This window comes from Miniopterus natalensis, chromosome 16 (assembly GCF_054644295.1).
Source record: "Miniopterus natalensis isolate mMinNat1 chromosome 16, mMinNat1.hap1, whole genome shotgun sequence".
NCBI lineage: Eukaryota > Metazoa > Chordata > Mammalia > Chiroptera > Miniopteridae > Miniopterus > Miniopterus natalensis.
In genome coordinates this window covers 24,472,639-24,500,522 of record NC_142096.1, presented here as the reverse complement: position 1 = coordinate 24,500,522, position 27,884 = coordinate 24,472,639, and the positions used below count along the sequence as shown (strand labels likewise).

At 40.9% G+C, this 27,884-nt stretch overlaps 2 protein-coding genes across 7 annotated transcripts in view; one reads left to right on the top strand and one right to left on the bottom strand.

The window, feature by feature from the left end:
• ARFGEF1 (ARF guanine nucleotide exchange factor 1) overlaps positions 1 to 15,111 on the top strand; it is a 90,748-nt gene extending 75,637 nt beyond the window's left edge. The window contains exons 31-39 of one of the 2 annotated variants that reach the window (XM_087825419.1): positions 855 to 990; positions 1,072 to 1,210; positions 2,898 to 2,970; positions 4,426 to 4,558; positions 8,705 to 8,844; positions 10,332 to 10,500; positions 11,778 to 11,916; positions 13,053 to 13,170; positions 13,704 to 15,111. In XM_087825419.1, coding sequence (XP_087681545.1) covers positions 855 to 990; positions 1,072 to 1,210; positions 2,898 to 2,970; positions 4,426 to 4,558; positions 8,705 to 8,844; positions 10,332 to 10,500; positions 11,778 to 11,916; positions 13,053 to 13,170; positions 13,704 to 13,868 — 1,212 coding nt within the window. In that variant the 3' untranslated portion in view covers positions 13,869 to 15,111. Of the gene's footprint in view, positions 1 to 854; positions 991 to 1,071; positions 1,211 to 2,897; positions 2,971 to 4,425; positions 4,559 to 8,704; positions 8,845 to 10,331; positions 10,501 to 11,777; positions 11,917 to 13,052; positions 13,171 to 13,703 lie in introns of those variants that run through there. The other variant, XM_087825420.1, reaches the window with a different exon arrangement.
• Positions 15,112 to 16,330: 1,219 nt separating this feature from the next.
• The window catches only part of CSPP1 (centrosome and spindle pole associated protein 1), an 87,674-nt gene continuing 76,120 nt past the window's right edge, over positions 16,331 to 27,884 (bottom strand). For 4 of the 5 annotated variants that reach the window (XM_016206438.2, XM_087825416.1, XM_087825418.1 and 1 more), the window contains 4 exons: positions 26,234 to 26,297; positions 20,246 to 20,352; positions 18,947 to 19,073; positions 16,331 to 17,177 (listed from right to left, as the gene is read on the bottom strand). In XM_016206438.2, the coding sequence (XP_016061924.2) occupies positions 16,963 to 17,177; positions 18,947 to 19,073; positions 20,246 to 20,352; positions 26,234 to 26,297 (513 nt within the window). In that variant the 3' untranslated portion in view covers positions 16,331 to 16,962. Of the gene's footprint in view, positions 17,178 to 17,751; positions 17,891 to 18,946; positions 19,074 to 20,245; positions 20,353 to 26,233; positions 26,298 to 27,884 lie in introns of those variants that run through there. The other variant, XM_087825417.1, reaches the window with a different exon arrangement.

Here is a 27,884-nt window from a genome sequence, read left to right as displayed (position 1 = left end):
AGAGGACACGGAATTTTTACTTAATATAGTCAAGTTAAGAGGTTCTTAATATTTTCCCGTGTACATTTTAGTATTTCAGATTAAGCACATTGAACAGAAAAAAAATTTTCCTCTTTTATAAACAAGAATACCATTTGGGGACAGAACCAAGTAAATGAATTGGATTTTGTTTTCAGTGTCTTTGTTGAACTTCCAGTTTCTTTTCCTTATTATTGTCACAACTATAAACACTAGTAGCTTTCTTTAGTATTCATAGTGACTTCTTATTCTGAACTGAATAAAGACTACATGGTAATAAGTAGACATAAGTATGCACTAGCACAAAACTGTGTATGAAAACTGCCAGTTCAGGTTAGTCCATTACGCATTTGAGAAAAACAAAGAAATTACTTACACTTACTTTGTATGGCCCTGTTTGCCTTTTATGGTGTTTCTAAATAACTGTATTTCATGAAAGTCAGCTTTATTTTAAAGATATGCTGATCCCACTTGGATAAATTCTTATCCTTTCCTCCCTCTTTGTTTCTCTTTCATGTTCGGTCATATGCTGGAGCAAGGCAGCTGTTATTCATCCCTATTGCTTGAAAAGTCATAATGCTAATAGCAAGATCATGATCATGCAGTGATAGTTGTTTACAATCAGAGCAAACTGAAAAAAATAGTTAAATTATTTTATACGTAGGTGGTTCTGGGATCCTGGAGAAAAATAGATAGCGGGTATTAAGTGAGGTGAGGGTAATGTTCTAGGGGGAAGGAGGGTCTGAAAGGAACAGGGACAGCCTTGCAGTTCATACATGCAAATAGATTGAGTTTTTAATTCTAGTAGTTGATGAGTGGTCTGACTTTCCCCCCAGAAAGCTGAATGGATGACGACGACCTGTAACCACGCCCTTTATGCCATCTGTGATGTGTTCACCCAGTATTTAGAAGTACTCAGCGATGTGCTTTTGGATGATATTTTTGCCCAGCTACACTGGTGTGTGCAGCAAGGTACGTCTGTACCAGGTAGTGACACCGAGTGTTAAATGTAACCCTGGTAATACATAAATAAATTGCTCTTTTTTTTTCTAGACAATGAGCAGTTAGCACGATCTGGTACAAACTGCTTAGAGAATGTTGTTATCCTGAATGGTGAAAAATTTACCCTAGAAATCTGGGATAAAACTTGTAACTGCACCCTGGATATCTTCAAAACAACAATCCCACATGCGTAAGATGATTTATACATCTTTATATCTTGAATGATGGACATAAAACGTTTGATTCTGGAGAAGAATTAAAGCGGATATTAAGTGAGGATCTAACTAGTGATTTCTCATGACAGAATCCTTTTTAAAATATATCAGTGTTCCATGAATTTCTATTTATTACAAATCAAACTCCTATAAACCATAACAGATACATGAATTAAATTCTTTATGAGCCAAAACCTTTAGTTTGATAACCCAAAATTGGGGTCATAATGAAGTGATTCCACTTTTATAAGGTTTTATTTATCCAAACTAAACCAAGCAGTGGTCTTGAAGTTAAAAAAAAGCCTCAAATACATTTCAGTTACTGTAGATTTAATAATCGTAGGAAAATTTATCTGTACTTACCACTAACAGTTTTACAGTTAATTGTCATCTTTTTCTAAGGGATAAATTTAGCATTGAATTGTAGTGAAGGAGTTTTTATCAATGGGGAAACTAAGATATAGTTTGGCTAAATGACTGATAGCACTTGGACTTTTTGTAGGACAGACTTGTACTTACTTCCCAGCTCTACCTTGGGGGCCCTTTGACCTGCACAGAGTTTCACCTTACATCAGTGATTTTTAAATCTACTTAAGGTGTTTTAAATGTTACCTACAACATCTTATTAAGTAGACATATGTGAATGCACTGGCATAAAACTATATACAAAAACTATCTCTCCATGTTTTTAAGCATCATAAACTTTTTCTTGACATGAATTAAATATGTTTGTACTAGTATGATCTCCTTGTAAATATCCTCATCAATAGGAAATACAAAGTCAAATGAGGAACACACCCCTAGGAAAGAGTCTTAGGTAGGACTACACCAAACGTATACACAATAATTCCCTCAGCTTATTTATAATTATTTGACAGTTTTTATTTTTTGGTGCACATTTTGTTGGCTCTGTGTAACTGACAAATGATCCATTTTTGCCGTATTTTAATATGGCCGCTATTGTATGAATTCTTGCCTAGCTCTTGTCCCTGTCAAGTCTTTATAAAAACTGGTTGCGCTGAGTATTTTTTTTTAAAGAGCTGGCATGTAGGCTCGATCCCTGACCCCAGTAGGGGCATGTGCGGGAGGGAATGGATCATTGTGTCTCTGTCACACCAATGTTCCCTCCCTCCCTCCCTCCCTTCTACTCTCTCTGAAAAGCAATGGAAAAAGTATCCTCTGGTGAAGATTATAAAAAACAAAAAAAACCAGCAAGAACCTAGGTCTTAATCATCTTTCTGTCCCAAGCAGCTAATCAAGTTAGTGTCGTCTTTTGGGCCAAATTTTATTTAATCTATTTTTATACATTAAAAAAATAGAATCTGAAAAGGTCTATGAGTTTTTTTGAAACAACTCAAACTTTTTTGAAATCTCACTTTGGACAATGCTTAATGACCCTTAATACTTAGAAAATCTGAGTTTAAAGTTTCTAAAACTGATGACCAAAGTACCCTTTTAATTATAGTAAATGCCAGTTGTTTTCTTGAAGTACATATTTTAAACTTCTCACTAGATTTTTTCAGCAAATTGCTCTTAGCAGTAGTCAGAGAAGTAATATGTTATTTTTGGTATATTCCTGTGACTTTTTTGTGCCCATTTCAAAATATATTGGATGTGACATGTTTCACACTCTGAATGATTGGTGCTTTTGGTATTTTAAAGGCTTTTGACCTGGCGCCCCACTTCTGGAGAAACTGTTCCCCCACCTTCATCTCCTGTGAGTGAAAAACAGTTGGTAAGTTCAGATAAATAAATCATATTTGAAATCATTTATTGTTGATAAGTAATTTTACCATGGGCCAAATTTTTTTATATGACCCCAGCTTTTTTAAAAAGAAGGCATAAATGTACTGTCCGGAATTACCAGGTTGAATTTCATAATTGTCAGTTTCCCAGGTAGCTAAAATTTATCTCTGTAAGTGCCTTGAAGGCAGTATTTTAAATTCTTTTATAAGATGAGTGGTCTGAGACATAGAGTAACATGATTTCAAGAGTTGTAAGAGGCAGGCACCAGATTATGCGTGAGAGAAAGTTTATAAAACCAGTACAAAGAATTCTTATGTACCCTTCATCCATTGTATGTGTTTGCCTAGGTCTGTCATAACAAATGACCACAAACTTAGTGGCTTAAAACAACAGAAATGTATTCTCTCATAGTTTGGGGGCAGAAGGGTCCCAAGTCCAGGCATCAGCAGAGCCACCTCCCTTCAGAGCCTTTAAGGGAGAACCCTTTTTTGCTTCTCTCAGCTTCCAGTGGCTGCTGGCAACCCTTAGCATTCCTTGGCTTGTAGACATCACTCCTGTCCTTCCAACAATTTTTTGAACCAGGTTTGGTACTTGTTATCCCTGTTTTATACAGGACAAGGAATAAAAGATCATAAACTGCAGTATTTTAAGTCCAAGTTAAAATATTATTTTGATTAGCACTGTTTTGGGGAAACCCAGGTGAGGTTGCTTCCAGCTAGAACTGTTACGTCAGAAGTCCCAGTTCCTCTTGAGCCATGGTCTGACTTCTCACTGAGTGACAAACTAATGTCAGCTACCATATGTTGTTTGGCACTGTGCTAGTGCTTTGCAGTTATTGTCTAATCCTTAGACACGACCCGTATGAAAAGTGATCAGAAAACCTTAGTTCAGGAAGATTCAGTGCTTTTTCAAGGTTACACTTAGCAACTCTGGGGCGGAATAATGTTCAGCTTCTCTTCATGACACCACACTCCTAGTTGGTCACCTTCTCACCTTTCTGGTTGCTGGTTCCTTGGGTGACAAAACATCCTTCCCTAAACTCACCACTAAAAAGCTTCCCTGAGCTCAGCATACACAAAGCTTGCAGAAGTCTCCCTGTCTCTACCGTACGAGTGCTCTGTTTAGGTTTCCTGACAGTTCATGGGTATTGTTGACTACTTTTCCCACACAGTGAAACTTAGCATTCTTACCTGTTACTCTTGGGTAGGGTCAGGCCCAAGTCTGGGTGTCGGAAAGGAAGCTTTTTTCTTAAAGACTATTAGGTCTATCCTTGTATAAGTAATTTTAAGTAATTTTTTCATTGTGTCTATAATTGCAATGTGTGTAGAATATCATTTTCATAGAGACACAATATATTTTTTAAAAAACATACAGCATAATAGAAACTATCTTTATTCTTAAGCTTTTTTCATTGTACTTATAATGACTTTTTTTATTTTATTAGGATACAGTATCACAGAAATCTATAGATATCCATGATTCTATTCAACCAAGATCTGCAGATAATAGACAGCAGGCAACACTAGTTTCTGTCTCTACTGTGAATGAAGAAGCCAACAAAATTAAACTTTCAGCAAGTGAGTTATTTCTCTTAGTAAAAATAAATTGTGCATTTTGTTTTATGTAAGAAAGGGATGAAATTTTTCTGTTACTTTTATTAACAAATGTACTGTCATTGATGGCGTGGTCACTTTGTCACTGTGTTTGCTCCAGCCTGAGCATCTCAGAATAGATAGACGCTCCCCACCAGCTTTGTCCACAGGCTTTCAGCTCATGTTTGTGTTGAGTGTATGAGTCTTCCCTCTCCATCCTCTTGTTCGTGTCAGCCCCATATTTTTTCTGCAAAAGTGGGGCCTGATGGGCCCTCCTCTGCCCATCTAGGAGGGGGGATAGTGAGGGGCCAGTGCTTTCAGAGCAGGGGCTCCCGCTCTGAGGAGCCAGCCTTTCTTAGGCTCTGCTGCCCCACACCCGTGTCGCCTTCGCTCCTCCTCAACTTCTTTGTTTTTTTTGTTTTTTTTCACAAAGGAGGGGAGCCCCTTCTGTTTTTTACTAAATTGATTAAATTTTTTTTACTGAAGGAAAATTATAACACTGAGGAATGATTGCCTCCTCCCTAGAGGAAAATAGGACAGCTGTAAAAATTGCCTTTTAAAGTTGAGGTGAAATTCACATAACAAAAGTAACCATTTTAAAGTGAATGGTTCAGTGCCATTTAGTAAATTCACAGTGGTGTGCAGTTACATTTTTATCTAGTTCCAAAACATTTTTATTCACCACAGAAGAAAACCCCATAACCATATGCTTTTCCTCCCTCTTCTCCTGGGTCCCCAGCCCCTAGCAACCACCAATCTGATTTCTGTGTCTATGGAGTTGCTGTTCTGCACATTTCATATAAATACAGCGTGTGACCTTTTATGCCTGGCTTTTATCTAGCATAATGTTTCATGTTCCGTCCACATTGTAAAATGGATCAGTAATTCCTTTTTATGATGGCGTGATTGTCATTTGTATGGATGTGCCACATGTTATTTGTCCAGTCACCTGTTGATGGGCTCTTGAGCTTATTCCACCTTCGGGTTATGGTGAATAAGGCTGCTGCGACTGAACAAGACTGACTGTTTAGTACCTGTTTTAATTTTTTTGGGTATATACCTAGGAGTGGAATTGCTAGGTCATGTGATAATTCTATGTTTAACTTTTTGAGGAAACACTGAAATGTGTCCATAGTGGCAGCTGCACCATTCTACATTCCCACCAGCAATTCCACTTTTCTCTCATCTTCACCAACATTACTACTACTTTTTTTAGTGATAGTCATTCCAGTCAGTGTGAAGTGGTATCTCATTGTGGATTTTATTTGCATATCCTTAATGATTAATAATGTTCAGTGTCTTTTCTTGTGCTTATTGGCCATTTATAGATCTCCTTTGGAGAAATATCTATTCATGTCCTTTGCTTATTTTTCGTTGGGCTGTTTGTCTTTTTGTTATTGAATTATAGGAGTTTGTTACATACTCTGGACACTACACCCATATCAGATACATGATTTGTATTTTCTCCCATTCTATAGGTCATTTTTTCATTTCTTTGATAATGTTTCTGTTGCACAAAAGCTTTTGAAGTATAATTTTTTTCTTTCGTTGCTCGTGTTTTTAATGTCATAGCTAATAATTCATTAACAGGTCATGAAGATTTTCCCCACTGTTTTCTTCTAAAGTTTTATATTTTTTAGCTCTTATATTTAGGTCACTGGTCCATTTTGAGTTAATTTTTTTCAAGGAATTTTTAATTAGTTCTGGGTGCTTACATTTGTTCTTGAGAGAAGACAGATTTGCTATCCTTCCTAAAGGGAGCTTCTAGCTTCAGCCACGGTGTCTTGCTAACTTCTTAACAGGGAGGTGGGTGGTGGTGAGTGGCCCATCTTGATTTCTTATTCCTGGTCTCTGGAGAACAGCTGACTGATGCAGGAATTCATGACCGCTTTAGTCTGCACTGGAAAGTGCTGTGAGGACAGAATCGTGAGTGGCTTTTGCTTTCTTGGCCCCAAGACTGAACTTCATTATATTTAACTTTATAAAGGAAGAATTTGGTCTTCACACATTAGAAAGTTTTTACTTGGCTACCTGAGAACATGCCTACCTGAACAAAGAGTGCTGCTCCACTGCCACCCGGAGCAGAGGGCTCTTACTCCCCTGGGAGGCCTTTAGGAAAAATTCACCATGGACTTGTCAGCTCAGAATAGTTGGAGCTGGAGGAAGAACAAACGGCCAACATGTTCCCATGAGCCCATTCCCTAGTGGACAGTTTGTGGCTCCTGTTTGATGAGGAGGCCATCTGCCGTCTGTGTCCCTGCTACTCAGAACAGAATCAAAGCACAGACCTAAGTCTGCCCTGTCTGAGTGGCGGCCGTCTCATTCTTTCTCCACCTTTGAGGAAACACCACTGCCCCATCTCGTCTCGATGCCTGTCTCAATTCAGAACTTGCTGTCCCACATAGTTTAGCTTTGCTCCATATTCTTTGTTGACTCGGTGAAATGGTCGCCTATCACAGCCCTGGCAGGTCAACCCTTGTCATGAGTAAAATTTGTCCAAATAAATATTGTCCCCACACATGCAGCTGGTCCTTGCTAGTGAGACTGGAGTTAGGATCCTCACCCTTCAGCTCTGAAAGGACACGAGGAACTGGAGAGCCCCAGCTTCCCTCTTTCCGTCAGAGTGGAGCCTCATCAGCCAAACTGAGTTCACGGTTGGAAAGTGCTTAACACCCTTGAGCACCTGATGCTGGAGCTGAGGAGAAGGTGTCTCACTAGACAGCAGCCTACTCACAGGTCCCTGCAGTGGTGCCAGCTGTGCTGCCCAGAGCCTCCTGCTCCAGCCCCTGAGAATGTTCTTATGACTTGAATGAGGGAGGGGAATGAATGATGGATACACATAAGCCTGTGACTGTGGTGCAGGAATGGGAAGGAGACATTTAAGAGGAAGAGACAACCATGGGACTTGTGGGTTTCTTTGTTTCCTGACTTGAGCTCTAGTACTAAGAACTAAGTGGTAAATACAGCAGCATTTCTGAAAACTACCTGGAAAAGCACCTTTGCTAATAACCTAAATAAGAATAAGTTTAACTGAACAAGTTTTTTGCTGCTACCCCAAGTCCCTGAAACATGAATTTAATTTCCACAAATTGGTGCCCAGAAAAGGGAATTTGTCATTAAAAGAAAAGTAGAAAGAAACTGGAGGATTCGAAGTCCTCTAGTGCTGAAGCCATTACCCCGAGGAGGAAAACAGTGCCCTTGGGCAGCCATCTGCCTTCAGGATAGCTCCCTGGAAAAGCTGATCCTGAGGCCCAGGATCCCAGGATCAGGTGTGGCCTTGGGGGGCGGGGCTGCCCCGGCGTCACAGGTCAACACTGCCTGTAGCTGAGTCATCTTTCCTAACCTTGTCCTTTTACTTTTGCTTAACTGAAATGGTCAGTGAAATGGAAAATTCTTTTATGAGTATGTATTAGAAACGTCATCCTGTCGAGCAAATTTGTGCGGGCTAGAGGGGCTTGGCTGTTACAGCTCACCTGGACAATGTGGAGAACACTTCTGTTCCTTCCAATCTGGTTACTTTTGTAGTAACACACTTAGCATAACTTTTTATAGACTTTTTTGCTTATGGACCCATTTGAAGGTATAAGGTCATTTTAGCTACAGCTCCTAATCTGGATCCAAATGAAACGTGTGCTGTGGTTAATCCATAATATTGCCCCATTTGTCAGAATTCTTGGCTATCTTTCACTTCCTATCTTTAGGCTCTAGTTCCTGTTGTTTTCTTTTGGAATAGGTTTTTATATTGCCTATATTCAAGGGTCAAACAAACTTGGGTTTATAGTAAACATTCAAGTTCCAGCTTTTAATTCATTGTTACATTTTGTTATAGAATAGCATAACTCTTATTTTAAAATGTGTAGTGGAACCTTCTTGAACATAGTCACTGTTCTACGTGATTTGGAATACTTTTGCTTATTTAAAAAAATTAATTTTCTATGGCTTTTCTAAATATTAAGTTAAACTTTTGCTGAGAAGTGCTTTGTGCAGAAGCAGTAAGCATGTCCCTCAGGGTGATGTGTGCAAGTTACCTTCCTACCTGTTATGTCCCCTTAGCATTGTAATGTCACAGAAATGATAAAGGATTCAAAATAATTTTTGTTTGCATGTGCATTGGGGTGGGTTTCCTCACAGAATATCCAGAACAAAAACTGTTTGCCGCCCTGTTGATTAAATGTGTTGTGCAGCTGGAACTCATCCAGACTATCGACAACATTGTGTTCTTCCCGGCGACCAGCAGGAAGGAAGACGCCGAAAACTTGGCCGCAGCCCAGGTGAGGGGCGGGGCACAGCCAGGGCAGAGCGGCGTCCAGCTCGGGAGGTTTCATTTGGGGCTGGGGGCGGGTCTTCATCACATTTTAAACCGAGGACTGGATGACATTGCCAAGGTAGAAACTGTGGACAGAACTAAGAGGAGGGTCAGGGCTGAGCCCTGGAGGCCCTGTGGGTTAGAGCCCCTGGTGACAGGGCAGCTGGTACAGAGCCCGAGACTAAGAATCAGGGCGGCATGCGGGGACCAAGAGGCAGCGCTGTCCTGGAAGCCAGGTGAGGACAGTGTTTTCAGAAGAAGGGTGTGACCCACTCTGTCCAGTGCTCAATAATAGGTCAAGTGATATTCTGTCTGAGAATTGCCCTCTAGCAATTTGGTGGACTTTAGTTACCTTGATATTGTGTTTAACTGTAATGTTAACTATTATACTGGAACAAGAGAAGAGAGCAGTTGAAGACAGCAAATATCGGTAACTAATCATGAGTTTTGCCGCGAAGGGTACAGAGAAATAGGGTGATAGCTGGAGGATGGGGGTGTCAGGAGAAGAGTATGCTTTAGTTTGTCTTTGAGAGTAGCAGTATGGCAGCATGTTCCCTGACAGGACCTCTGGGAGAGAGGAACCAAATGCAGGAGACAGCAGTTGCTAGAGCGGCCTCCTGAGTAAAGGGAGATGGGACCTAGTGCACGGTCCCCGGGGGCGAGGGGCCCAGTTGTCTTGAGTAGAAGCACAGACAGTTGATGCATTATAACAGGAATGCAAGCAAAGTGGACGGGCTATATATAAATGTAGGAAGGCTGGTGGGAGTTTGTGGGAGATCTGATAGCTCTGACTCTCACTTAGACAGGAAGAAAAGCCATCCACCAAGTGAGGTCGGGAAGAAAGCTTTAGCTACTTGAGAGAAGTGAAAAGAGGAGCTAGTGGCCCAGGGAAGTGGAAGAGGGAAGCAGAGGAAGATTGCTGGGCAGGGTCTAGAGCCCACTGGATTTAAAGAGAAATCAGTCCATTTTTCTCCTGTCACGTTTGGCGTGTGGGCGCAGACATGGAGTAGGCAGCTTTGCCAGACGTTTACTGTAAAGACGAGGTGAGGGGTTGTGCAAGGGAATAATTATAATCACATGGACTCCATCCTGGTGAAGGGAGGACCTGAGGGGCGAGGAACAGGGAAGGGTGGGAGAGTGGCTGTAGGATCTGGTACGGTGCAAAGCTCGAGTCAGGGATTAGGAAGAGGGAACTGGGAGGAGGAGGTAGTGCTGGGTGCCTAGGGTGCGTGCAATGAAGAATCTGGAAGTGAGGCAACAAAAGATGGGCCTTTCCCTATTTCCTATTGAGAGAGAACAGATTAGGTACTGTGGCTTGCTCGTAAATCTGGCCTTTGGGGAGCATTGAGTTCTAAACTTACTAAATCTGTGACTCTGTGTATGTGTGTGTGTGTCTGTACGTGTACTTGCATGTGCGTGCATACATGTGCCGTGGTGGTTTGTTTCCCAAAGAGAGATGCCGTGGACTTTGATGTTCGAGTTGATACTCAAGACCAAGGAATGTACCGCTTTTTAACATCACAACAGCTTTTTAAGCTGCTGGACTGCTTATTAGAGTCACATCGATTTGCAAAAGCATTTAATTCTAACAACGAACAGAGGACTGCTCTGTGGAAAGCAGGTAAGCTGCACAGGTCCCACATCTTAATGTTCACCATAAATGAATGTGCAATAGATATTTACACTGATCAGAGTTCATTGATCGTGTCCTTCAGGTCTCTGCATGTCACTGTTTAAGCTTTTACCTTGACAATTGTAATAGGAAGGCAATCTACCAACCAGGTCTTTCTTGAGTCTTCAGTAAACCAAGCAGCTGCCTGGGTATATTTGTTTCCCCCTTGTTTAGTCAGCCTGTTACTTGATTGATTTGACCAGTCATCTTTCATCTTGTTTCCCAGCCGAGGCCTTCCTGTTGATACTGTACGCATACTGAAATCTGCCCTTTTATAAGAAATGGTGGGTGTGAGGGTCCCACACACACAATCTGGCCTATGTGTTCAAATGACCTCTCTATGTTGACCTGGTCAAGGCCATATCTCAGAATGAAAGTGAATGGTTTGAAGTGGGAGGTATAGTTGTTTTAGAACATGTTGAAAATTTTAAACAATCTATAATTTACTGACATTGTTAATTTTTTATTTAAGAAATAGTAACTTAATGCCTATTTGGTGCAAAACAGTGCTGCTGGGAGAGTGGAGGAAGATGATTCTGGCAGGAAACGAAGAAGGGAGCTGATGTTTACTGAATGTCAGACTGTCAGATGGAGTGCCGGGTTGCTTTACATAGTTCTGCTTGTTTTCATGTAACCTAGGAGGTCTGTTTAACTGCTGATTAAGCCACGTCTCTGCCCATCCTCTCCCCTTCACAACCTGACTTCAGGAAGAGTAGTCTGGACTTACTCTTTCCCCTTCAGCCCAACTTGTTGCCACCATTCTACTGGGACTATTCCGGCGAGGTCACTGGACCCCTATTCCATACATACGTGGCCCTTCGTGCCGCTGGCCTTGGAAACAGTCCTGCTGCTGCGCAGCTGGCTCTGTCCTCGGGGAGCCCTGCTGCATGCTGCACGGGGCCTTCAGGTGCAGTTTTGTTTGAGGAGTTCCACTTGCCCAGGCCGGAAGTTGTCTTGTATTTCATATCCTCTGCTTGAAAGGGGAGGAAATTCCAAACATAGCATTGCCTTCACGTTGGGCCGCCAGCCCAGCTTGGTCTCCCCTGCAGTCTCAGGGCCTACCTTCTCAGTGTGACTCCTCTCCCAGGGCCCCTCGAGGGCACAGGGCCCTGGGGCAGCGGCTACGGCTGAGGGCAGCTCTGCTTTGTAGGCAGCATGTAATGGCTGCACACAGTGTGCTGTAAAGTGCCTTCCTAAGCTCATCCCACAAACCCCCCTTTCCGCAGGCTTTAAAGGCAAATCGAAACCCAACCTTCTGAAGCAGGAGACGAGCAGCCTGGCCTGTGGGCTGCGCATTCTGTTCCGGATGTACATGGACGAGAGCCGCGTTAGTGCCTGGGAGGAGGTCCAGCAGAGGCTTTTAAAGTAAGACTCCTGGCTGCGTTTCCGCCGTCCCCGTGCGCTGCGTGGGGCAGAGCAGGAAAGGGCTGGGTTTGCGCGCGGGGTGGAGTCCACAGCCAGCCCCATCGGGAGCTGCCGGCTAACGGGCCTAAGGGAGAGATGGCGACAAATTCAGTCCGAGAGAGGCATGTGCTTGAGTAGTTGGTGACACAGGAGCACGTCGTGTCTAATGCTGCTGTTACAGGACAAAGGAGAAAGTGTTATCTCAAAATTTTTTAAACTTTGTAGTTTTGTTTTTAGGCTTTTTTGTGTGCCATAGAACTCAGTTTTTACAAACCAATCATTTGTGAAAGGGAGAACCTGCCTGCCTGTATTTAGCTTGAAAATGTGGAGTTTTTGTGTGTGTGTGTGTTACTTGTTTACATTCTATTTTTATTTAATGACAATATTCTGCGTTTTAACGTTTAAACTCACATTAAGGCTGAAACATGCCCTTCAGAAGCACTACTGTCATCCGAACGGTATTTTTGTGTGTTCTTGTGGAACAGATGGTCTCAGACCAGTTGAATACATTTTAAGAGATCTCATTGTCTGTTTCCCCATTTTATTGATGGGAGTGTTGAGGCCCCAAAGGGTCTAAACCTGCAGCTAGTGAGGGGCCAGCCCAGGCCTTTTTTTTAAAAATCCTCATCTGAGGGTATTTTTCCGATTACTTTTCAGAGTGGAAGTTGGGGGGCAGGGGGGGACACATCAATTGGTTGCCTCCTGCACGCGCCTGACCAGGGCCGGGGATCGAGCCTGCCGCCGAGGTCCCTGCCCTTGGCTGGAATTGAGCCCAGGACCCTTCAGTCCGAGCTGACTGTCTAACCACCGAGCCAGACCGGCCAGGGCTCCGCCCAGGGCTCTTGATGCAAAGCTTTCACGTGTGCTTTGAATTTAGTGAAACTGAAAATTATGAAACGTGGGCTTCCTTATAAGTTCCAATAGCTTTTTTTAATACCTGGTTTCTTCCCAACTTAAAAATATAGATGTTTATGCTGATGCTCTTTAATAGAAACAGGTTTCTAATAGTATTTCCTACCCTCTATGTCTGTTGTTCTTGCTGGGTGTCTGTACCAGCAGGTGTAAGCACATGTAAGAGTGAACCTTTTCTGTTACAGTGTGTGCAGTGAAGCGCTAAGTTACTTCCTCACTCTAACATCAGAGAGTCATCGGGAGGCCTGGACTAACTTACTGCTTTTGTTTCTAACTAAAGTTCTAAAGATAAGCGATAATAGGGTAAGTATGAGACATCGTATCCAGCCCAGCATTTCTAGCTTGATAGAGTCAAAGTGAAGCAAGTGCTCATTCTGAATATGGAATGTAGTGTCTTTGCCTGGAGACTGCATAGTTTATACCGCAATGTTAGGTAGAATTTCCTCTGAAAATTAAAATTTTATTTTATCAAATAAGTAATAGTTTCAATAACCCATTCATAGCTTATAAAAACTCAACTGTGGTTCCTGCTGGGTCTCTTACTTTTATTACCTGGAAAAAAACAATGATAAATATTAAAAATTTGTTCTAAGTTTGTCAAGGAAATGTAGTGGAAAATGGTTTACAAAATAAGGTAGAAACTAAGTGAATAACGTTTGTTTGAAGTGAGCCTTGAGAACTTCTGGTCTTCCAGTTCCATAGTCAGTGCACTGCTGCTTCACGCACGCTCCTGTCTTCAGCGGCCAGCACTCGGCCCACAGTGGTTGGACCCGGGGGCTTAGGTAGTGGTGTGGGATGCGCGCACTACTAATGAAGAAATTCGTTTTCTCTCCCAGTTCAAAGCTCATGCATCATTCTACTATCCTCTCTTATGTGAAATTATGCAGTTTGACTTGATTCCTGAACTTCGTGCTGTTCTTAGAAGATTTTTTCTGCGAATCGGAGTAGTTTTTCAGATATCACAACCGCCTGAACAGGAACTTGGAATAAACAAGCAATGATGGGAACTTAATATTTTTCTCTTGGCGTTTACATCCCTCTGCTCTTTAAAAGGACCCTGGAGCTGAGGTTTCCTACCTGAAAAATTGTTTCTCTGAATTTCAGCGTCTAAGCGTTACTGGTAAAGATACTTAGAATTAGAACTCAATCTTACAACGCCCCAGTCCCTCTCAGTGATGGACCCTGTGTGTCATGCTGGGCTCATGTTGAGCAGAAAGCCCGTTTCCACAGTGTCAGCTTATGTTCATGGGACAGCCCCACAACTTTTGGCAGGTGTGGAAGTGAAACTTACCCAAAGAACTATAGATGTAAAGATTTGAACTTCTGCAGGAAGTACAACTCAGGAGAGCTGTATTTTGAAGGATGAAATGTTTATACCTGGGGAGTAGGGGGAGAAGAGATTATTGTTCACGGTAAAAGATATTTAGCAACTACGGTATTCTTACTCTGAAATTTTTGCACACTCAGGCTACCTGAGATACTGGTAATCACCCTTCTGTGAAAAATGTACAGAGACACAGGTCTGTAATATAAAAACCTTAAACATGATATAGTTCTTCTTGCACTGTTTTATTTCTTTATTTTCTTATTCATTTGCTAAATACCTAATATTTTGTCAAATGCACTAAAAATTTGGGTTGAACTTTGTCTTTTTTATTTTGTGGGGATTTTGGTTTTGTCCTTTGGGGGGGGGGGGTTGGTAATTTTGAAGGTTTAACATGCCCCAAAGCTATTGTGGCCAACACTTGTCATGATCAACAACAAAAAAAGGGTAGAAAATATCCCTACTGACATAACTACCTGTAATATACTTCTCTTAGGGCTTTTAAAGATGAGCCATTAAAATAGAATGATCCTTCATGGATCAAACTTGAATCAGTGCAAAACGAATCTAGGTTGCTGTCACTTTCTTTTCTTTTGGGTGGCGGGGCTTGATGTAGATTTTACTCTATGTACAGAACTTAATGTTGAATATATTACAATAACAACTCTGGCATGGTTTGGGGAGATTAGATTTACTGGAAATGTATTCATACTGTGAATTGTGCTCTGATGGTTAAAAATGACAAGATTGTCAAGCATTCCGTATTAACAGTGGATGTAGAAAATTTTTTCAGATGGATAAAATGTATATGGTACAGATGTAAAGTTTTCTATGTAAAAATTCTGTACAACTTTCTGTACAATATTCTCATCTGGCATATTCTAATCAGGTTAAGTCAATAAAGTTTTTGGATTATTTCATCAGTGCAATCAAAACCTGTGTGATCCACAGCCCCATGTTTCATTGGTTTTCTTCTTTTGGATTTTTAAAATTACAAAACAACTAGGGAAAGGGTATTTTCTGCCAGAACTACAAATTCAGTATTCTTTAGTTCTAAAGTTTTCTTTCCAGCTTTTGGAATTAGATTCTCACCCACACCCTGCTTTCTCAACCATAGGGTATTCACAACTTGGTATTTTGTGTATTTATTAATAACCCAGAATAATGCTCCCATATTTGAATAGTGAGAAGAAGCGGTCAAGTTCCCTTCGGGGCAGGTGTGTGGTACAGTGGCATTAACAAGGAATATGTTACATGTCAAGATCATTTTAAGGTTGGGTTAAAAGGTAAGTGTTCAGTCTGTTTTCACACCTCTTAGATAATGAGTAGTTACTGAACTGTGCATTTATAAGTCGACCATATTTATTACCCCGAGATGGAGCCTGTTCCAGCCCAGCTGGGAGTCAACTACCTAGGGATCTCGGAGCCACCATGACCTCTGGTATGTCTGAGAGGTGTGTGTTTCAAATAACCTGGCGCTTTATTTCATGGTATAGTATCAGGACTTTCCCTACAGGAGAAAGAGGCCTTCATCTAACTTACAGATAAAGAAATAAGAAAAAAAAATCTTTATAGTAAAATAAACAATGGTTAGATTATAAACCAAGTATAAAATTTATATGCAGTTAAAATTCAAAGTATCAGAAATTTCACACCTGAGGTAAACGCATCTGGGCTTGTCTGCCATTAACTGTTAGTGGAAGGAAGTGTGAAGTAGTAGTGCCTGCGGGTGTCCTTCACTCTCTGGTACTAAACACACAAAATAATTATTTCCCAGAATTTAAGTCTTGTTTTTTAATCCTCACCTGAGGATATGTTCTCATTGATTTGAGAGGGGACGGGTAAGAGAAACATCAACTGGTTGCTTCCTGTACTTGCCCTGACCGGGGATCAAACCCAAGACCCTTTGGTGCACAGGATGACGCTCCAACCAACTGAGCCCCACTGGCCAGGGCCAAATTCATCTTTTTTAAAGGCACCTCTTATGGAGTGATTAGAGAGACTGAGTCACTTACTCAAGGGTCCATGGTGGCACAGCGAGGATTCCAGTCCATCCTTGACCCAAGGTGTTCCTGCCTCTCCAACTTCTAGAATATCTTGTCTAGAAGCCTCAATTCCAGTTAAAATAAGAAATCAACATTGGTAATAAAAATAATTTATTTCTATAAAGAAATCGTTAAATCATATAAATTAGTAAACTTAATCCCTTAATTGACACAAAAATAGGCAGAAGGATGTAACATTTAGTTCATGGCTTAGGGCTATAAACTCAATTATGACTCCCATTTGTACTGGTAAGTAGCCATAAGTAACATGGAAATAATTGGGTTCTCATTACATCGCAGCTGGAACAGTGATAGCTCTAGCTACTGCATTTACTAGTGAGTCATTTCCATAGCAGTAACAAGTGTACATGTAACGGTCTTCTGGTTTCAGAGGACTGTTCAGACACTTGTGTTTTACTCACCTCACCTTACCGACAAGCAGAATTTACAGTAATGCACGTAAGGTAGTTGAGTTCAATACCACCCTGATTTATGGCAAAATTGTGCAAAAATAATTATGCAATTCTACATTATATATAAATTAATCATGGCCTTTTATTTATGTACATAATTACATTATATACATCATCATGGAAAAAATACACCCCATACACAGATGGTACATAAGTAACTTCCAGGTAGGAGTCAAAGTAGCACATATTAAAAGTTCAGAGTAAACATTCCTTTCACCTTAAAAGGCACTGCTGGGTCCAATACAGATTTATTTTAACCGTGTGCAGTAGACAGGCCCTGCCAATTGAAAGTGCTTGGTTTTCCAGGAACCTGTTGCTGCTGCTCTTGGTCCAGTTGCTCTGCCATGAATCGTTTCAGCGTTTCTGAGGTGCCTGGACGGAGCCAGGGTTCCGTTGCTACAGAGTCTGATCCATCGTCACCCACCTGCTTCATGATGTCATCAGGGTCAACCAGTGAACTCTCGTCATCTAAAGGAGGCAAGAGAGACATGACTCAGGTGGGTGGCAGGCAAATGATGTGAACACAGGCCTGTACAGCTCTATTTCTCTACAATGTTATGTTCTAAATTGTACAGTTTTGTCCAGACACCCCTCACTTTAGAGGTAGGAAAGCAAACCCAAGAAGGGAACCAATCTTATGAAACAGAAAATGCAACTGAAAGTGACTCCATGGTATCAGCACCATAGGGACCCATCCCAAGGACAGCAGAGGAGACCACAGCCAACATTAAGTTGACCTTAGGAGTGTGAGCCATTTTATTTTGTGTCACCTTCAGGAGAAACTCAATGGATACCATGCAAAACTAACTTTGTTTTTGATTCAACATGGTTTTGAAAAACTCCCAACCTATAACACTGCTATAAAGAAAAGTCATTTCAGGAAAGCACTAGACGGGATGAAATTACTTCCATTCTTACACCGAATCTAAGGTTGTGTCTATTCCATTAAGAGATAGCTCTTATGTTTCATTTTTCAATTGAATTGACTGTAATCAACTTCTATATCTGTATGCTACTTATACATATAATAATAGGAAAATCTGTCTTCCTACCCTGTGATGTCAATTTCTTTTTGGTTTTTGTTTTAAATTACATCTCCTGGTCAGTGAAGGATTAGCCCAGCAAAGGGACTTGTGCAATCAATTTAATGAGCAATCAATCCACATCGTCCCAAAAAGCTCCTGTTTGAAAGGACAGTGTTAAAAAAAAAAGTTTATAAGTGGAATACCTTCTGAAAGAGTAAATTCTTAAATTGCTCTGTCTTCTCAATTTAAAAATACCCGTTTATTCAACTTACTGCTTCTAAAAGAAATAGAGGAACAGGGAATTCACAATACTCAAAATTAAAAGAAAATGCTTTTTAGCTAAAAAGAAAGCATTGCCATTCCATGTTTTTCCAGGTATGATATGAAAAGATTCCTCCATCATTGTACCATGTCTGCTAGTATTTGTTATGGAATTGCCATCAGAACACATGACACCTTGACTGTTAGAGTGTATGACAACAATTTTAAATTAACACAGTATTAAAGGTAAGATCTAAAAATACCTTAAGAAAACTGCTATAAGGAAATTATTGTAATGTAGCTTAACAGACTAAAGAAAATTGTCCAAATAGGTCACTATTTGCTAAAACTAATAATACAGTAGGGATTATGTACCATAAAACTGTCCCATTATCCTAATAACTAACAACATTGACATTAAAAGGTGGTCCAGAGTAGCTCACTGGTTGTGTAAGGAACTGTCCTGCCTACCTGAGCTCATGACAGCAAAGCCCAACATAACAAGACGACTAAACTTTGTCTTATAAAAAGGAAGTAGTTAACCTTTGTGTCCAAGGTACTAAAAGGCAAGTAAAAAGGTAAAACCCTTTTCTTTGAAGTACTACAAATTAGTAATGTATGTGTTATCTAAAAAACTCAAAACTTTTAAAAAGTTAATCTCTCACTTCAGTAAGGGAAGTGTGATGCTGATACTAATTAGCATTTTCCCTGCTGAAAGCAAAGCCTGGATATCTTTATAAGCAAAAGCTTTATCTGTTTAGAATCCACTCAAAAACAGGTACAACCCCGAGTCCTGGTTTTGCTGGATAGCTGTGTTACAGGCCCTACAACTCAAAGGATTTCAGCATTCATTGCATCAGTCCCCCAGCTATAAGTGAAAGCTGCCATGTACATAAGCAGGTTAAAAGTCCTTAAAGAATTTGCTATAGGCCATTAAACTTGGCCATTTACCTGTATTAATAGGTTTATTCTGGAGTTCATTCAGTCTTCGCATTCGTTCCTCATTTCTCATTCTAATCTGATCAATATTTACACTGGATACAGATTTTAAAGAGAGACCATCTAGACGACTGTTATCCTGTAGTCAGAAAACAGAACTTCAGAACTTCAGAAGTGATCATTAACATATGTTCAGAATAAATAGGTGAATCAAAACATGTTCTTGCCCTTGATAAGTATACAATGTGATGTACAAAATAAAACAAATGAAAATCTATAGCATTTTCATTCTAATTCCTGGTGTTTGTCTATGCAGGCTCAGAGGAAGGTACTGTGTCTGTGATAACATAGAAGCACTGCCAGACTGGATAAAGGTGGAACATAGTTACCATATAACCCAGCAACTCTGCTCCTAGGTATACACACACACCAGGTGAGAACATCAAAAAACTTATACACAGATGTTAAAAGCAGTATTCCTAACAGACAAGAAGTGGAAATAACCTAAATATCCATCAGGTGCTGAACTGATTAAAAAATGTGGACTACCCATAAATCGAATGTTATTCAATAATAAAGAGAAATCAAGTCGTGACACGCTATAACTTAAATGACCTTTGAAAGAAAAAAGCCAGTCACAAATGACCACATATTGTGTGCTCTCATTTATACATCCAAAAAAGGCAAATCTATAGACAAAAGGTAGATTAGGGATTGCTAGGAAAACAAGTTATTGCCACCTGATAAAGCTGTACATATAATCTGATAACAGCATTTGTCATTTGGTGAGAATTCCCTGCATGCCTGACTCAGTACCTAACGTTGGGACATATACTAAGGGCTCCAAAGTCTGCATGTTTTATGTGACCTTGGACAAGTTATCTGGTCCAAACAGAGATGTCATCTACATAATAGGCTTAGGTGACTATAAAAATATAGCAGGCTTTCCAATAAATGGTATTGCTTCTCATGCTTTCTCAGAGATTCATATATTCTGTAGGTGGAAGGAGGGAAGAAGCTAGGGTAAGGAATTAACATTTATAGGGCAGAGATTCTGTGCCAAGTACTAGGCTTACACTTACGGCCACCCTAGGAGATAGGAAATTTACTTCGTAGAAGCCAAGGCACTGAGTTCAATGACTTGCTCAAGGTCATCCATTTTTGCTGGTAGAGCCTAGATTCAGACCCATGTCCACCATATTGCAGAGCAAGTACTCTATTTATCGGACCATACCAATTTAGTATGGGTCAGAACCCAGACCTCACTCCTAAACTGAAAAGGTAAAAAAGAAAAGGACATTTCATACATACAGAGGCCAGTCCTTTCAGGTTGCTCCTCCTGCGAGCCCTTGCAGAGGGCCGCCCTGACGGGAGAAGGGCATCCTCTTCAAAGGCCGGATACGTCTCACCATACGCACCTAGGACCACACAAGGGAGAAGTCTTAAACATCCCCATTGCAAATCTTTACTCAGCTATATTTACATATAATAAAATCCATTCATTATAAATGTACCATAGTTCAATGATTTTTACAGAATTGTGCAATTATCTAGTTTTAGAAAATTTCTGTCACCTCAGAACGTTCCCTTGTGCTTGCGGGCAATCACTCCCCACTCCCACCTGCCCAGCCCAGTGTAAACAGTGACCTGCTTTCGTTCTCAATAGATTTACCTTTCCTGAGATTCCACGTAAGTGTAATTATACAGTGTTATAGGCATGTTTCACTTAGCATGTGTTTGAGGTTCATCTACATTGTAACGTCAGTAGTTCATTCTCTTTTCATTTTTGAATATACTCTGTCATGGGTACGTCACATTTTGTCAATGTATTCATCAGCTGATGGACATTTGAATTGTTTCTAGTTAGCTATTATGAACATTCATGTACCTGTCTTTTTGTGGTCATGTTTTCATTTTTTTGGAGTATATTCCTAGGAGTGCATTTGCTGGGTAACATTTAGCCTTTTTGAGGAACTGCCAAACCATTTTCAAAAGTGGTTCTACCCACTTAAGTTCTAGTTTCCCCACATCTTCACCAACATTTGGTATTATATTAGTTTCAGGTGTACAGCACAGTGGTTAGACATTTATTCCAAGGAGTGCAATAGATTTAGTTTTCTACAAAACCACCACACACTCTTCCAAAATGTCTGTACCATTGTGCATTCCCACAGCAAGGAGAGTTCCTGCTGCCCCACATCCTTACCAGCATTTGGTGGTCAGGGTTTTAGATTTTGGACATTCTGATAGGTGTGTAGTGAAATCTCACTGTTGTGTTAATTTGCATTTCCCTGACGACATGATGTGGAGCATCTATTTATATATTTATTTAATGAAGTGTGTGTTGGATTTTTTAATTGGGTTGTTCTTATCCTTATTGGTGATGGGATTTAAGAGTGCTTTGAAGCTCGGCTAGGCGTGGCTCAGCAGTTGAGTGTTGACCTAGGATCCAGGTGATTGGGGTTCGATTCCCGGTCAGGGCACATGCCTGGGTTGTGGGCTAGCTGATCAATGACTCTCTCATCATTGATGTTTCTATCTCTCTCTCTCCCTCTCCTGTCCTCTCTCTGAAATCAATAAAGATATATTAAAAAAAAAAAAAAAAAAAGTGCTTTGGATAACAGCCCTATATCAGAGGTATTTTTTCCAAATATTTTTTTCCCAGTCTGTGGGTTGTCCTCTCATTCTCTTGACATTGTCTTTTACAGATCATTAATTTTAATAAGATCTAGTTATCAACTATTTCTTTCATGGATTGTACTATTGTTGTATCTAAAATGTCACTGCCATAACCAAGTTCTTGTAGTGTTTTTCCTATGTTATGTTCTAGGAGTTTTATAGTTTTGCACTTTACCTTTAGGTCAATTTTAGTTGTTTTTTGTGAAGTGTGTAAGGTCTGCGTTTAAGAGTGTGTCTTTCTTTCACATGTTGGCGCCCAGTTCTAGCACCATTTGTTGAAAAGACTACCTTTCCTCAGTTAAACCTTTGCTCTTTTGTCAAAGATCAGTTGACTATACTTGTGTGGGTCTGTTTCTGGACACTCATTCTGTTCCACTGATCTATCTGTCTCTTCTTTTAACAGTACCACACTGTCTTGATTACTATAACTTTATAGTAAGTCCTGAAGTCAGGTAGTGCTAGTGCTCCAGTTGTTTTTCAGTATCGTATTGGCTCTTTTCCCACTCCATGTAAACTTTAGATTAGTTACCCACAAAATAACTTGCTGGGATTGTGACTGGGATTGTACTGAATCTATACATCAAGTTGGGAAAAACTGACATATTGATAATATTAAACCTTCCAGTCTATGAAATATATCTCCATTTATATTTCTTTTGTGAGGGTTTGTAGTTGTCCTCACAATCTCGTTTGGGGGGTAAACTTTATATTAAATATTCCTTTTTTATGGGGGGTGCTAATGTAAATGATATTTTGGGGTGTTTTTATTTTTTTACTGAGGTAATGTTGGTTAATAACAAATTTCAGGCGTGCATTATAATTCGATACCTGTGTACTCTACTGAGTGCTCGTTAACGGAAGTCTGGTTTCTTTCCATTACTATACATTTGACCCACTTTATACATTTCACCCTCCTCCCCAACCTACTTCCCCGTGGTAACCACCACGCTGTTGTCTGTGAGTTTAGTTTTTTGTTTTGTTAGTTCATATGTTACTTTATTCTGTGTCTCACATACGAGTGAAATCACAAACTTTGTCCCTTTCCCTGACTTATTTCACCTAAATCCCTCAAGAGCCACCCATGTTGTTCCAGATGGCAACATTTCATCTTTTTTATAGCTCAGTAGTATTCCATTGTGTATATAATACTTTATATATATATCACATCTTTTTTATCCACCCATCCACTGGCAAACATTAAAGTTATTTCCGTAAGTTGGCTATTGTAAATAATGCTGCAGTGAACATGGGGATACACTTTTTCAATAGTTCCTTATTGGAAGTATCATTTGCAAACTTTTTCTCATTCAATTGGTTGCCTTTTTTGTTTTGTTGAATTTCCTTTGCTGTGCAAACATTTTTAGTTGCTGCAGTCCCAGTTATTTTTGCTTTGGTTTCCCTTGCCTTTGGAATCAAATTCCCCAAAACACCACAAAAACAAATGTCTAGAAGTTTAGTGCCTGTGTTTTCTTCTATGTATTTTACTGTGTCAGGTCTTACATTGAAGTTTTTAATCCATTTTGAGTCAATATTTGTGCATGGTATAAGATAGTGGTCCAGTTTCATTCTTTTGCATGTACCTTTCCAGTTTTCCCAATAGAATTTATTTAAGAGACTTTCCTTTCTCCATTGTATATTCTTGGCTCCTTTCCCATAAATTAGTTGCCCATGTATGTGTGGGTTTATCCCTGGGCTCCAAATTCTGTTCCATTGGTCTGTGGTGTTTTTTCTGCCAATACCATACTGTTTTAATTACTATAGCTTTGTAGTATAATTTGAAATTGAGGAATGTGATATCTCTAGCTTTGTTTTTTTCCTCAGGATTGCTTTGGCTATTCAAGGTCTTTGGTGGTCCATACAAACATTATTTGTTCTATTTCTGTGAATAATGCCATTAGGATTTTGATAGGGATTGCATTGACTCTGTAGATTGCTTTGGGTAATGTTAACAATGTTAACTCTTCCAATCCATGAGCATAGAATATTTCTTTGTGTCTTCAATTTCTTTCAACAATGTCTTATAGTTTTCAGTGTACAGGTCTTTCACCTCCTTTGTTAAATTTATTTCTTGGTATTTTATTCTTTTTGTTTTGACTGTAAATGGAATTTTCTTCATTTCTCTTTCTGATAGTTCATTGTCTGTATATAGAAACACCACAGACTTTTGTATGTTGATTTTTCTGTCCTGCAATTTACTTATAGTTGACTTCTAGTTTCATGCCATCGTGGTTGAAGGAGATGCTTGGTATGATTTCAGTCTTAAATGTATTGAGACTCATTTTGTCTCAGCATATGGTCTATCCTTGAGAATGTTTCATGTGATATAGTCAGGAGGCCGTAGACACATCTCCACTCCTGCCAGGCTCTGCCACAATCCCTCTGGCCTGTGAAATTTCTGTTGAGAAGTCAGCTGACAGTCATATGGGGCTCCCTTGAGGGTAATTAACTGTCTTTCTCTTGCTGCTTTTAAGATTAACCTTGGCCATTTTAATTATGATGTATCTTTGTGTGGGCCTCTTTGGGTTCATCATGTTTTGGGACTCTGTGCTTCGTGGACATGTTTGTCACTTTCCTGTGCCAGGTCAGGAAAGTTTTCAGTCCCTTGCCCTCTCCTTCTGGCACTTCATGATGTGAATGTTGGTGTGCTTGATGTCATCCCAGGGGTCTCTTAAACTATCCTTATTTTTTCCTTTTTGCTGTTCCAATAGCATTTTCCACTATGTTGTCTGCAGATTGGTGATTTGATCCCTGCTTTATCTAATTCTGCTGTTGATTCCCTCTAATATAGTCTTCATTTCAGCTATTGTATTCATCATCTCTGACTGGTTCTATTTTTATGGCTGCAATCTCTTTGTTGAGGTTCTCATTGAGTTCATCTATTCTTCCCCTAAGTTCACTGAGACTCATTATCATCAGTGTTTTGAGCTCTGTATCTGGTAGATTTCATTTAGCTCATTTTCTGGAGTTTAGTTCTGTTTCATTTGGAACGTTTCTTTGTGTCCTCACTTGGCTGACTCCCTGTGTTTGTTTGTATGTGTTAAGTAGATCTGCTACATCTCCCAGTCTTGGCAGAGGAGCCTTATGTGGTAGGTGTCCTGTGAGGCCCAGTGGCACAGTCTCCCTGTTCACCTGAGCTGGGTGCTCCAAGGGTTTCCTTGTGTGGGTTGTGTGCGCCCTCCTGTTGTAGCTGAGTATGTCAGTAGGCAGGATTCACCCTCAGGCTAACTGGCTATGACTAGAGCAGACAAGCTACTGTGTGGGGTCTGACCTCATGGAGAGGGAGTCTCTTTATAGGGGCTCTGATGTCAGCCCAGTCTGCTCTTCAAGTATGTCATTTATAGAGCTGGTTGGGGGGTACTTTCGCATGGTCTGAATGTAGACACTGGGTGTATGGGTTCTGGAGGCTCTTAGGAGAAGCTTTGCTGCAGGCCACATTCAGCCATCATTTGTGCCTGGCTTCGGGCCATTCTGTGGGAGCTACAAAATATTTGCCATTAGATGCTACTGGTGCTGGGACTGGAGGTGTTAGGGAGGGGCTATGCTGTGAATAAAGGCTGGCTGGCACTAATGCCAGGGTTGGGACCCTCTGGTGGGCACCATGATACGAGCTGAGGCCAGCTACCACTTGTCTCAGTCCTATGGCTGCTTAGTTTAAGCTACATTGCAAGCTGGCCGCAGCTTATGTCAAGCTTGGGGCCACTGCTTTTCTGGGGGTTGTGTATATTTGAGAGATTTTAGGAGAATCCACAGTGTGAGCTGAGATAGGTCGCTTGTGTGTAACAGCTACTGTTAGAGGCTCTAGTAGGATATGCATGTTGGGTGAGATCTCCCGGATTCACCCAAGTGGGGCAAACAGTATTAGCCCGGTTAATGGGGAGCTTAAAGGAACAATGCTGCTTGCCCACACTTCCTTCCCCAGAGAGAACTGCCTTGACCCCTGGCCCTCGTCCTGAAGCTAGAGAATTCAGTCTGTGTGCCCCCCCCCCCCCCCCCCCCGGCACTTTTCAAGCTGCTGCCCTTGTAAGCTTAAAGCAAGTGAATTTGTGAGTCCAGGCAGTGGTCCCTCAAGAGGAACAACTGGGACCCCAGCAGCCCTCCATCTCAGCCTGTTTTCACAGCCAGATGTTGTGGGGACTCCTCACCCCAGCACTGGTGCCCCAGGCCAGGGAGTGCATTGTGGGGCTGGGTCCCCTTGCTCCTCAGGGGGAGATATCTTAATTACCCACTGTGGGGGGGGGGAACTGCCGGCAGTTCCATGTCTCCATCCCTCCTTCCAGTCTCATTGTGGCTTCTTCATGTCCTTAGTTATAAGACTTCTGCCAGTTAGTCTTCAGGTGGTTCTATAATTTAGTTGTAATTTTGATGTGGTTGTGGGAGGAGGCGAGCACAGCGTTTACCTACTCCACCATCTTGATTGGAAGTCTTTCCTATGACTTCTGAAGTTTGGAAAACGTATGTCACGTTTGATGATTATTTACTAATTTAGTAAAACAGTGTTTTGTTTTGTTTTGACCACCATGCATAACAGAGAGTAAAGTACTAATTTTTTAAGTATGAAGAAAAGCATTTAAAGGAAATATAATATTGTAACAAATAGGCTGGTAAAATAAATATACTCACCAATAAAAGCACTATCAGATTCCAATAATGAATTTTTCAAGAAATCATTAGGGTCATCTCTAGGCTAAAAGGAACATCATATTAATTACTATCTTTGTTAGTCCCATATGGAAGAACAACATATTTGTACACTGTCCCAAAAATCAGCAAAATAGAATGGGGAGAGGTAGGACTGGCTACTGCTTTCTAGCTGGATAATAATTGTCCTTAGCACTACACACACATTGTCCAATCTCTCTTCTGAATCACATTCTCCCCATAACTGACCAGTGCTACAATCCGCCTAGGCCCTATCTTCTCCATGGCAATCTTCCCCAGATTCCTCTTGTAGTTTTCATTATAATCCAGTTTCTAGGAAAATGAGGACTTTTGTGAGCTTTTTTGTAAAAGCCAAGATAAACTGTTGGCTTATGCTGAGTTTCTACTCAACAAAATATGGTATCATTTTAACCAAATCTAAATATTAAATTTCAGTATCTTTTCACTGAGAAATGTGGTTGCCACATACAGGGAAACCTACTGACCTGCAGAGTATCCAGGAATAGGTGTCAGTACATTTCAGGCCACATAGCAGGGGGACAAGGAGCTCTAGAGTCCAGCGTGGGTTCAAATCTGGGCTTTACTGCCTATTGGCTGTGACCATGGGCTAGCAGTTTCCTCTTATGGAAACAGGGATAAGCATGCCTTGGTGTGAACTTTAGAGAAATAAGTGTCAAGTGCCTCGCAAGGTACACTGTGTGCTGTGGTAGCTATCAGCAACACTGTCAACCAAGCACCATCTACTACCCGGGCACTATCAACCTAGCTGGGCTTTACTTTTATAACCTGAAAATAAGAATACTACCTATACCATTACTGTGTGTGAAGGTTACATTTATTTCCAACCTTGATCTTTTTGCCTGAATTCTGTCTTTTATCTACTTGCAAGATCCCACTGCTTGCCTAAAAGGCATCTCAAGCTTACCATGTCTAAAACTAAGTTCTTGATTTCCTCCCCACCCCTCTCTCTCGACCTCTGTGAATAGCAGCTCCCAACCAAAACCCCTGAAGCCCATCTTTGACTCTCTTTATACGCCACATTCAAATATGTCAAAAATCCTATCAGGTCTCCTTTGAAAGTAAGTCCACTTCCACTGCTCCAGCCCAGGCTACGTCATGTTACTTCTCACCTAGATTACAGCAGTAGCTTCCTGCCCCCCTCAGTCTATTCTCAGTGAATAGCAGTCAGGGATCATGGTGATACATGAAATAAACCACGTTGCTCCTTTGCTCAAAAACTTTGGAAGCTTCTCAACACATTCACCACATTAAAGGCAAAAAAGACCTACGTCAACCTGTGAGGCCCTGCAATCCAACCCAGCCCGTCCCCCCTCTCCCTCCAGGACTCGGGGCACTCAAGCCTCTGTTCTTCTCACTGCTCCTGTCTGCACCAGGCCCACTCCCGCCTGGGGCCTCTGCTCCCTGGAGACGTGTCCCATTCCCAGACGTCCTCATTGAATGTTACCTACTCAGTGATGCCTCCCATGACCAATGTATTTCAAATTGTAAACTCTCTCACCCCAGTACACCCTTCCTCGGATACCCAAAATTTCAGATATATATTTACTATCTCCCTCGTACCAGAAAGCCCTCAGAGGGCATCGACTTTGTT